Here is an 11,422-nt window from a genome sequence, read left to right on the forward strand (position 1 = left end):
ACTCTCCATGCAGGAGTGTGTGTGCTTGCAGTACCTGGCCCAGCCTCTTTCCCCAAGTCTGGTTCAAAAGCTCGCATCATCTAGCACCATGTCTCTGGTGACTGTCGGGTTGATGTGTGAACACTGGACCTGGGCTTGCAGATGCTGCCCCAGAGTGAACGACTGTGTGGCTGTCAGGATTCTCTTTTTCACAAAGTGTCTTGAGAGGGTTAATATAATATAAAGGTTTCTCTGTCAATATTTTCTCTTTTCTGTCTTCTTCTTGTATTAAAGTAATTTTGCTATTCAGAGTTACCTGGAAACCTAGTATCCAGCCAGCTGTAGCTAAAATGTAAACATCTGTGAATTAATCCTTAGCTCAAAGAAAACACTGTACAAGAAGCATATCAAACACCACATGACTGCAACTCATAATCGAGTTATGGAAAGTTAGCCTTAGACCATGTGGATAGGTCTCAATTTATTTAATTGTGTCACAAATACAATTTGGAGTTGACTCTTTTTAAAAAAAATTTGGTAAATCCACTTTGCTATATTATCTGTGTCATAGCTGGGATTTTAATGTAAAACTACGTAAAATCGGTTTGTGTCTATATTGCAAGGAGCATAATTTAACTTTGAAGATTTTTCTGTGATAAGGCAAGGCCTTGAAAAGATCTTCTGCTTGTCCGATTCAGTTTTCACAAGTAATCTAGAAATAACTATTAAAATGCATACATAAGGTAAATATAAATCGACAAATGTTTATAAGCAAACTCTTCATCTACTGTCTAAAGGTTTATGTGAAAAAGTTCTCTAATACCATGCATTGCATTCAGCTTTCATGGCCCTTTAGTCTCCTGAAACATGGAATAATTCCTTATTCTTTATGCCACTTTCACGGTTTTGGAATTTTTAAGCATTAAAGACCCGTTACTTTGTAAAGGTGTCCATATTTCCTCATGAATCCAGTCAAGCTATGAGGTTCTGTAACTTGGGGTAGGAATATGCTGGCTTCTCATTTGTTCTTACCACATGGCAAGAAATCTGGTTTAGTCTTATTACTGATGATCATTTGATTAAGCTGATATCTACCAAGGTCTCCCTGTAAAATTATTTCTTTGGTTTTGGAAATTGAAAATATTTTGAAGGTATGTGACTAAGTTAATCCTCACTGCACTTTCCTTCACTGGTTTCTATTGGTATTTTCTGGCCTAATTAATTATTAAGGATTGCTACCAAATCATGATTTTTTATTCAATCATATACTGATATCTGTATAGATCCATGGATTCCTATTGCCATCCAAAGGGTTGCAATCTCTTCCTAATCATTATTTGTTCATGCTCAAAACAGTCCAGCAAACATCTCATGCTCAAAATGGCCATCAGATGCTCATTCAAGTCATTTCCTGACTTTTGACACAACAATACTTTGCAGACATATCTTAGCTTCCCTTCCCTAGTACGAAGTACACCATTATTTTTAAAGTCCTCACTTCCTTTGTTGGCAAATGATATGGAGAAATACAGATCTGGGTCGGCAGGCTCACTTCTCCCAGGATATTGCTGCCTAAGTCATCTCAGCAGATAAATCTGAGACAGATCTGTATCGCTAAAATGAGTATTTGATCAAGTGGGCATATATCCCCACATTGTGTCTGTATTCACTTCTGTATCTATCAAGCTGTCCCCAGAATTCGCATAGGTGACCTCTGCTTCTCATCCAAAATCTGATCTGGGCTTCTGCTACCACCTTCCCTGAGTGAATGCCCTCTTTCTCCACTGCCCCGTGATGGTCCACACTTTCTTATGTACTTTTTAAAACCCTTCATTCTTCCTAAGTTATACATATACACTGAATAAAATGGAAATGAAAGCAAATGTGAAAAGAAGATAAAGATGTTTGCAATTCTAAAATCCTGGTCAAACAATTATTAATATTTTGATGTATTTCCTCACTGTCCCAGTGGTGATTTCCCTGTAACAAACATTATTCTCTGCAGTTAATCCTATATGGTTTTGTTGTAACTTTGACTTTATCCACGTCAGTAAATATTTTTGGAAATTTTTTAATGTATGCATGCTTCCATTTTGTTCTCTCTATTACAGTTTTCTGAGGGAATGAAATTAGATTAGGCAGTAAAAGTGCTCAGTAAATCTGATTTTAACTGGTACCTATGTCATTGTTTTGTTACTTTGTGCCTGTTATTTTGCACTGCCGTGTGCCTAATTCATGAAGGTTGTTATCTTTATGTTGTACCCTTCACATATAGTAGGATTAGCAACTTGTTATAATGATACAAAATCAGTTATTCCAAGGTCCTGTCAAAGCAATCCACATATTATGTCAAAAGTGGACCTGCAGGGCTGGGGATTTAGCTCAGTCACACTGTGTCTGCTTTGCAAGCACAAGGCCCTGAGTTCATTCCCCAATACTGGAAAAAAAAAACTAGACCTGCAGAGTCAAGAACAAGGTTCAAAGAACTAGCTACATCAGTGACCACTGTGTGACTGGGATGAAACTATTCCTAAAGGGACATCTTTCTCTCATGTCAAAGATCTCTCTGTCTGACTAGTGTTCTATGACTACGCAAAGATTCCAATAGATGACATGTATTCATTTGCTTTAAAAATGATGAATACTAGGACTATTCCACCTCAAAGCTTTGGCCTGGGATGACAGATACTTATAATTTATTCCATTATTAACCAACAAGATCAATAATGTGTTTAGTAAAGTTCTTTTCCTAACCCAGTCGTCTAGGATCCTACAACATCCTTTGGATATGAGAAGCTAGACTCTTGACTATCATGAAGCTGCCTGTTGTTTGGATGGCTCAAAGGAGGGGACTTCAATGAGCACAAAAGCATCTGAATGTGTAGTAACAGCTTTGCACCTGCCTGACTTCTCAGAGGTTACAAACCTTTTCCAAGAACAGAAACAGATGTCTGCACTTCTTGCTTCAAAAGCAGATGTTTGTAGGAAATTCTAAAAAAAGCATGAGGAAAAGGAACTATATGTCAAAGATAGAAATGTGCTAGAAAAACAAGACATATTTTGTTAACCTACTGAATACTTTTAGGTTTTTGTCTCTACAATTTTACTGAGCCTCATGCTGTCAAATCTTTGCTGAGAACCCAAGGCAAATTGCCTGTGCTGTCTAAATTATACTCTCAATCAGAATGAGAGACAGTGAGAACAAAACAAAACAAACCTCCAATTTACTGCTTGCCTTGCCAGCACCACAGCGGCAAAGTGACTTCTGCACTATTCCAATAAACAGTTGTAGTAATTAATTCTCTTTCCTCTTGAGTTGGCCCTGGCCTTATGGCTTGCATGGCCACGGGAAAGAAGGGGAGGTCATATGGTGCCAGATCCCAGCCTGCACCTGAAGGGCCCTATGAGCTTCTGTTTTCCCTCAGTTGACTTGCTGGAGGATGAGGAAGACTGTGAAAAGAGCACCAGTGTCTCAGCTGAGGTTGTCTTAGATCAACAAGGAGCCAGCTGATCTCCTCTCCATGCAAGAGAACCCAGCCAGGGTCAGCAGAGCCACATAGCTGACGGGCACAGTGTAGGCACTAACAAATTCTCACTGTTTTAACTCATGGAGGTTTTTGATGGTTTATTACACAGCAGTATTCTAAATGATACTTATGGTATGAACTCAGTGAATTTTAAACTGAAAATCTTTAAAATGGATAAATACACTGTCTTCTACGTGTATTATAGAGAGCACTAGACTACAAGCATAAAATCTTGAGTCTTAGGCCCTGTACTGCTTATTTTGGGGGCACATGTGTTGGAGATGACACGATTCTGTCATTTTTAGTTTGATTACATTAAAAAGAAGATATAATCCATTTCCAGTCTAATCTAATTACTAGTAATTACGCATCTGTAAGGATTTCATGAGACAATTTGTTTGCAAAGTTTATGCTCGAGAGTGTAACAAAGCTCTGAATTACAAAGGACCATAGCATCTCTATGTCCTCATCCTACAGCAAATTTAGATGAAAAGTATTTTTTAAAATGGTGAAACATAAGGCAGCTATGCAGAAGAGTAAAGAAATGACATGCAGGTGGGCATCACACGGCTCAGAGGAGGATCCTTTTCTCTTTTAAAGGTATGGAAGCCATGTAGATTCCTGTCAGCAGAGGTGCAGCAATTATAAGATGAAGCACTTTTGTGGAATGAGCAAGGGGCCATATTCCTACGGGATCAGCTTCTCACCGATCTAATGCCATGAACAAGAATGGTTATAATAATTGAAGTGTGCATCTGAAACTTTGTGCGGTGAGACAAAACATGATATCATTATGAACAGGAAGCCTGGAAGGTACTCCTACATCTGAGACAAGCTTTCACATTAGAAGTGACTTTTCAATGTGTGCCAAGGTGACCTGCAACTATGTGTACAAAGACAGAGGATACAATCAGAATCAGCCCAGACACATCCAGGGAGGCACAGCAGAGAGAAAAATCATGAACACTGGAATCACATCACCTTGTAGGCAGACCCACCTCATCCCACTGTAAGCCTCAGTGTCACTAGCAGCAAGAGTTTGACTATAATTCCCATGTTTGGTTATGCCTCACTTTCCCTATCTCCAAAGTAATGATGGTAATTTGAACCTTGTAAGGTTTACCAGAGCAGCGGTGCACAATCTCTAGCATGTGTATTATTTGTATTCCTTTTAAGACAAAGGATGTTACTGTATGAGTTGGTTTTTCTAAACTAAAATCTATATATTCAGGTTTATTTGCAATGTTGGCACTTTGCAATAAATAAGTGTGTTCTGGGGAGTAGTTTGGGCACCCATCTCTAAAAGGTTTGCCATCACTACACTGGGGCATGTGTTCCATGACAGAAACTTTCTTTTGTTTTCTATTTAATTCATCTTTATATCCTCAGGGATGAATAACACATAATAGACGTTTGCTAAGTATGTATGTAAAAATTTTGCTATATTATTTTGAAAATTCATGCAACATTTACAACAAAATGGTTGGACTATATAACAAGATAATTTGCTACTGAGTTTATGATGTTAGGTGTCTTAAGCCATTTGAATGTAGACTGAAAATGAAAAAGAGATTTCATTGACCTAGCCTTTCAAATGCATATGTTGCATAAAATATACATTTAATGCACTGAGCTCTAGAAGGTAATTAAAATTTATAGAAGCAAAAAGAAGTGTTCAAGAATTTCTTATAACATATAACCTAATCTGCTTAACATAGTGGTATTTAAATCACAGTCTAACCCCCCTATGCAGAGTATATTAGCCCTTCTCCCTCACCACCTCCCAATCTCCATATTTAAATATCATCTCCATTTTTGCCTGAGCTGAATTTGTGAACTTGAGAGGAATCTGTGACAATTAACCACCCTATGAAGATGGCAGATGCAAAAGAGTCAGGATGTGGGTCTCTGTCCTCCATCCCTATTATTGTGGAGAACAGATCACAGAAAAGATGAAAACTCCATCAGAAGAAAGGGATTGACTGAGTTTTAGGCAGGATCTGAACCAATATGGAATCCAGGGACAGCTGGGCCACAGACAAAAACAACATGGAGTCGTGCTGGGCCAGACCACTTAAAAGAATCCTATTGTGAAGGACTACAGAGAAGAGGAGGAAAACCTGAGGGAGGAACTCCTGTGATCTTACTCCTGGTCAGCACAACTCACCCAGTGAGAAAGGTAGAAAGGATTCCCTTTTCTTAAACTGTCCGTTCTCCAGGAAATGCTCTGGGTTGAATGTGTCTGGAGTCGCCCACTCTGTGGGGTCCCTGTGCAGCGCAGTCAAATTGGTCAGGATCACGGTGTCCTAGAAAAAGAAGGAAAATGTCAGGCAGAGCTTGACCCATGCAACACACTCAGGCACAGGGTCCTGAGGTCCCTAGCAGGGGCCTGCTGCGGCCTCAGCTCCTGTACCCCTGACGAGTCCACTGTCCCTGGAGCTCAGTCTCCAGGATCCTACACTTGTTCACAGGACCACTCAGGAGGACAGACTGGCATTGCCTGCCGGGAATGTTCCAGGGAGGTTAGACTATTTTTGAGTGCAGAATCGGTTAATCTACAGACAGATGTCAGTGTAGGATTAGGAATGGACATTCAGGCATTGAGGAGAGAGCAGTGTGACAGCTAGTCAGCACTCACCGGGACCAAATCTCCCAGCTCCTCAGAGGTGTGATGACCACAGCAACTCTGCAGAGGGAGAGACATCACCTTCTCTCAGGCTTCTTCAGTCTCTTCCCTCCAGTATCAACTGCTCTCCCACTCACAGCAGGGTTAGTAACACTAACAGGTGCCCAGGGCCAGGAACGTTTGTAACTCCAGCCCCAGGATCAGAAATCCCAGAGGCAGGGGAGTGAGCCTTTCCCTCAGACCCACCAGTGAGGCTGGACAATTTACATATCAGTTCATTCTGTCACCTCCATTCCCTGCCCAGAACAGGCTCCTAGACTCCCATAATGCCTCCTAGCCATGCCGCTGCCAGCCCTTTCAATCTGCTCCACATCTGGAAAGCTGAGTGTGCTTTGAATATGACTTCATCATGTCACATCCCATGTACTCACACCTCATATTTAAATACTCTTGAATGCTTAATGACACTCTGAGGTCACAAACCCATCCTCTGATTCGCCAGGACCCTCCTTTCTGTGTTGCCTGGTGTCTGAGTCACTGTTCTTATTGCTGAGACGAAACACCTGACACTCAAAATTAAAGCAGTTAAGCTTATTGCAGCTCACAGTTTGTAGAGGTCTCAGTCCACACTCAGCCGGTTCTAAGGCAGGGTGGCATGGCAGGGGGGCCTCACAGAGTGGGCAGGAGGCAGCAGAAGATGAGCAGCAGCAAGCGATGGCAGCATCCCTACTTCTGTCCCTCTTGTTCCATTCAGGCTCCTGGCCCCCAGGGCACGTAGCACTCACTTTCAGGCTGGGGCATCCTTAATCCCAGCATCACACACCCTACATCCAGCCTCCTCCAAAATACCAAAAAGCCTTTTTGGGGACATCTAGATACAAGCCATAACACCGGGGCTCTCATAAGGGTAGACTTTCTCTGGTGGTTCTAACAGACCATGATCCTATGTTACTTATCTTGTAGAAAGGTTCTTCTGTTTACCTTTTCATAAACTTCTTGCCATTCTTGAATTGTTCTTTCCAAACTCACTTCCTTCAAAAGCTTCACCTCGGCGGGTCATCTGGCTCCTATGTGTCCCTCTAGCTGGAGGATTCTGAGAGCATCTTTGTAGAACCAGCGAGTTTTCCTTTGCCCGCTCATGATTTCCAAGAAGGTGCTTCCATCCCTATACTGCTCAGGGTTGTTTTCAGACCCAAATGTTCTACATACTTACTGCATATTTGTTGGCTTACTAAAGGGTAATAATTGCTATTCTGAGCATGAAGCTCTGCATGTAAGACCACACTTACCTCCATGTGGAGGCTGAGGTGAATCTAAGTGCATTTTACAGGTGAAGAAACTGAAGAGCTGAGGTTTGACAACTTTCTAAGTCAGAGCGTGAGCAGACGGAGCTGTTTCCTGCACTAGGCTTGTCTGGCATCAAAGCCATGGCTCCTGCCCTAGGTGCAATCAGATTTCTCAGTGTCCAGGATGGTTCTTAAACCTGGACTAAAATATAGTGGTAAAAGCAGTCTAGTGAGATGGCCTGGTGCTCTGAAGGTGGATGAATGGTTAGAACAATACAAAGAGCACCTCGCATGTTCAGAACTCCACCCCCCTGCAGAAGGACTTCCTGGCTCTGCAGTGGCCCTGCCCAGCAGTGTTCAGTGGGAAAGCTGCCCGGTTCCACCACTGGAGAGGGTTTCCGAGGAAAGCCTATTGAGAGGGACTGAGACAAACTAGAACAGATCCTCACAGGATGGGGAAGTTGCCAGAGAACACAGGGAGACACCTAAATGTGTTTATGGATGGAAGATGCCAGGGACACAGAGGAGCTGAGTGTGGAGATCTTAAGAGCAGGTAGCATGAGATGTCTTCTGTTCATGAAGACAGGAAATTCAACATGGGCCAATGGAGAAAAACTAAGTGGGGAGATCACTGTACAGTCAGATAAAAGCAAGTCCTGTGAGGGAGCATTATGTGCTGAAAATAATCAGCGAAGAGATGGTTCTGGATCCCAAGATTGTCATTTTGTAGTTCAGAGATCTTTTGCAAAATTATTTATCCCAAGCCTCACCCAAATCTACAAGATAAAAAGAAAATTTATCCTGAAAACGATGACATTTTTAAACAGACTAATTGTCTAATACACATAATTGTCACTTAAAAAATTTTTTATCTATTTTCATAATACTGCTTGCACAGCTCCCTTTCTTAAAAGTAATTGACTAGCACCTTGGTGCAAGTAAAAGTAGAAGTAATGCTAATGGGGAAATTATGTTAGAAACAGCAGTGTTAGAGTGACTGGAGAGCTGAGTGTCTCAAATGTCCTTTTGCATTTAACATTCTGTAACTACAGGATTTTGTCATAGATTTTCCAGCGATGTCTGGCAGGTTACAGATGCCTGCTCAGGTGTGGGAGCCCACTGGCATTTCACATTGGAAAAGTAACTTCTTCTACCATTGAGGCATTGACACAATCTATGACTCTATTTGGCTTTTCTGAGATGAGGTTCTCAGCTATGCAGATGAGATTGACCTGGAGCTCACTGTGTAATCCAGGCTGGGTTTATGGGATTACCGGTGTTGACCTGGAGCTCACTGTAATCCAGACTGGTTTTATGGGATTATGGGCATGTACCACCACGCCCGGCTCAAGGACTTTGTTAAATTTGACCTTGTGATGGGAGGAACTCGGATAGCCAAAGATCTGATCTCCTCCCTAATAGTTGCTTGGTGCTTCCTGTTGGCCTGCCTTAAAAAGGAGCTGTTTCTGTGTAATAAATCGGACCTCTTGTCTCCACACTATTGAGTGTGTTGTCCTTTCTCAATCCTTACTCCCCAACTCAGGTACGTTCGTGTTGTGACTGCTGGACCGCCACACTCAGGGGAGGTGGCTTACTGGGGGAATGACCTGCATGGCTGTGCCTTTCTGTCTCCTCCCTTGATTTCTCCCTGCTTCCCACCATGCCATGAGCTGCATCCCCGGTACCATGCACCTCTGCCATGTCACTGTGGCCCAGAGCCACTTAACCATGGATAGAAACCTCTACAAATTGTGAGCAGAAATAAACCTTTCTTCCTAAATTGTGGATGTCAGGTATTAAGACAATCACATATGATATATCACTCTGCTCATGTAAGTGATTCCTTAGGACTGGAACATGTTTCATAATTTCCCAGGATGAGGTCAAAGACGGGCTTGAAGACAAAGCCTGAGAGTGTCTGCTTACCTTTGGCAGGTGGTATCCACCCAGAGCTGTATCAACACTCACTTCCCTGGGAACATTCAGAGGAACGATGTTGCCCATTCTCAGCACCTCGTGGACGACAGCATTGGTATAGGGCATGGACTCTCTGTTGGCCAAGCTAGGGTGCTGCCCCTGGCCAATCACTCTGTCAATCTCAGCGTGTACTTTTTCTGGAAGAGAAGGAGGGTTCAAACATTCTTTAAATTTTTATGACTTCTTATATAGATACGGGAATGTTCTGTAAGAGCTTCCCTGATGGATTTTAGCTATGGTTAGTGTGCAAATCAACAAAATGGACCTTCCCATTTTTAGGGCTTATTTAGAAAATTTTCATCACTCTAAATTTCCTTGAGCCTAAGTAACCTAAGGAAGTAAATATCCAGAATGAGTAAAGCTAAGTTCATAGTTGGTTCATATCTTGCTGAGGCTGCCATCATAAAGTTCCCTACAGTGACTGGCTTTGAAACAACAAAAATTTATTCTTAGTTCCAGATCTTGGAAAATACAAAACCCTAACCCCAATAAGCTTGGTGCTGGGTACAAATACATTCTCACTCATAGACTGTACCTCCTTGCTGTGTGCTGCTATGTGCCAAGGAGCAAAGAAGCTCTCTGAAACCTCTTCCCCCTTATTTCCCTTCTTCCTTCCTTCCTTCTTTCCTCCCCCCTTTCTTTCTTTCTTTCTTTCTTTCTTTCTTTCTTTCTTTCTTTCTTTCTTTCTTTCTTTCCTTCCTTCCTTCCTTCCTTCCTTCCTTCCTTCCTTCCTTCCTTCCTTCCTTCTTTCTTTCTTTCTTTCTTTCTTTCTTTCTTTCTTTCTTTCTTTCTTTCTCTCTTTCTTTCTCTCTTTCTGGAAAATATTCCCACTCAGGAGAGCTAATCACATCAAAGCCCCCCATTCCCACTACCCGCACATTGTTAATTAGGTGTTGACACATGGATTTCATGGGGTGGACACAAACCGTCACACAGCAGATCTATACACTCTAACTTCTCAAGGAGATATGTGAGTCCAAGGTGAACAGGAAATTCTTACTGAACAACATTGTTACTGCAAGCTACTAAAGGGCTTTCAGTCTCAATTTTCCTGTCTCATTAATGGGGATAAATATATCTTCATTTTAGGGATTGTTTGAAAATTGCATGCATTTATTAGGCAAGGATCCAAAACAATGATAAAAACTTCTACCTGCCACCCAATGTTTTCTTCTTTTTATACACTAATAGGGATTTCAACTGAATACGTGGTTGTCCAATTGAAAACTACATTTCCCATGTGCTCTTCTGACCAGTAAGTTCTGGTGGATGGAGTATAAGCAGAAGAGATGTTTCATCCTTAGAACAAGCCCTTCCGCAGAAAGGTGTTTGCTGCCTTTTCCTCTCTCCTCATAATGTGGACTGGCAGTCTTCCTGGGGAGGGTACTAGAGGGTGGGAAGAAAGGCCTCTTTCTAGACACAACAGATAGACAGTTGAAAGGTCTTTAGAATGGAAAGGGCTTTACAAAGCTTACAGTTCTTTTACTTGAGAGAGAAATAAACATGTAACATTTGTTTAAGAAGGAAAATTTTTAAGGAGGAAAATTAATCAAAGTACCATACTTTTAATTGGTAAATATATACCATATAAAATGCACCATCTAAATCATTTTACTTATAGTTAATTAATTTTAAATATATTCTCATTGCTGTGCAATCTCTGAAATTCTTCACCTTGCAAAATTGAATGTTTATAACCCTAAAGGAAGCCTCTTTTCATCCCTGCCCAATATGTGGCTACCACAATTCTCCATTGCTTCACAGTGAAAGCGATAACTCTAAACAACTCGTATAAGTGTAATCCTGCAGATCTATGCTATTGTGGCTGGCTATTAACAATACTCTTGCTATAGCATACCTCAGAATTTTATACCCTTTTCAGGTGGAGTACTATTCCATTCCATGGAAGTTCCTCATTTTGTTTACTCCTTCATGGCTGATAAACACTTAGCTTGCTTCCACCTCTTAATTACGGAAAATTGTGCTGCTATGAATATAGGTGTAAACCTTATAATTTTAATTGATTA

The 11,422-nt window shown here is 41.4% G+C and overlaps 1 protein-coding gene across 1 annotated transcript in view; it reads right to left on the minus strand.

Moving 5' to 3' along the window:
- Positions 1 to 11,422, minus strand: part of LOC104859958 (cytochrome P450 2J2) — a 24,025-nt gene that overhangs the window by 3,346 nt on the left and 9,257 nt on the right. The window contains exons 5-6 of the mRNA XM_033767384.1: positions 9,345 to 9,532; positions 5,674 to 5,812 (exon numbers count right to left, since the gene is read on the minus strand). Coding sequence (XP_033623275.1) covers positions 5,674 to 5,812; positions 9,345 to 9,532 — 327 coding nt within the window. The remainder of the gene's footprint in view (positions 1 to 5,673; positions 5,813 to 9,344; positions 9,533 to 11,422) is intronic.

This window comes from Fukomys damarensis, unplaced genomic scaffold, assembly GCF_012274545.1.
Source record: "Fukomys damarensis isolate Sample0158 unplaced genomic scaffold, DMR_v1.0_HiC HiC_scaffold_23, whole genome shotgun sequence".
Classification (NCBI taxonomy): Eukaryota; Metazoa; Chordata; class Mammalia; order Rodentia; family Bathyergidae; genus Fukomys; species Fukomys damarensis.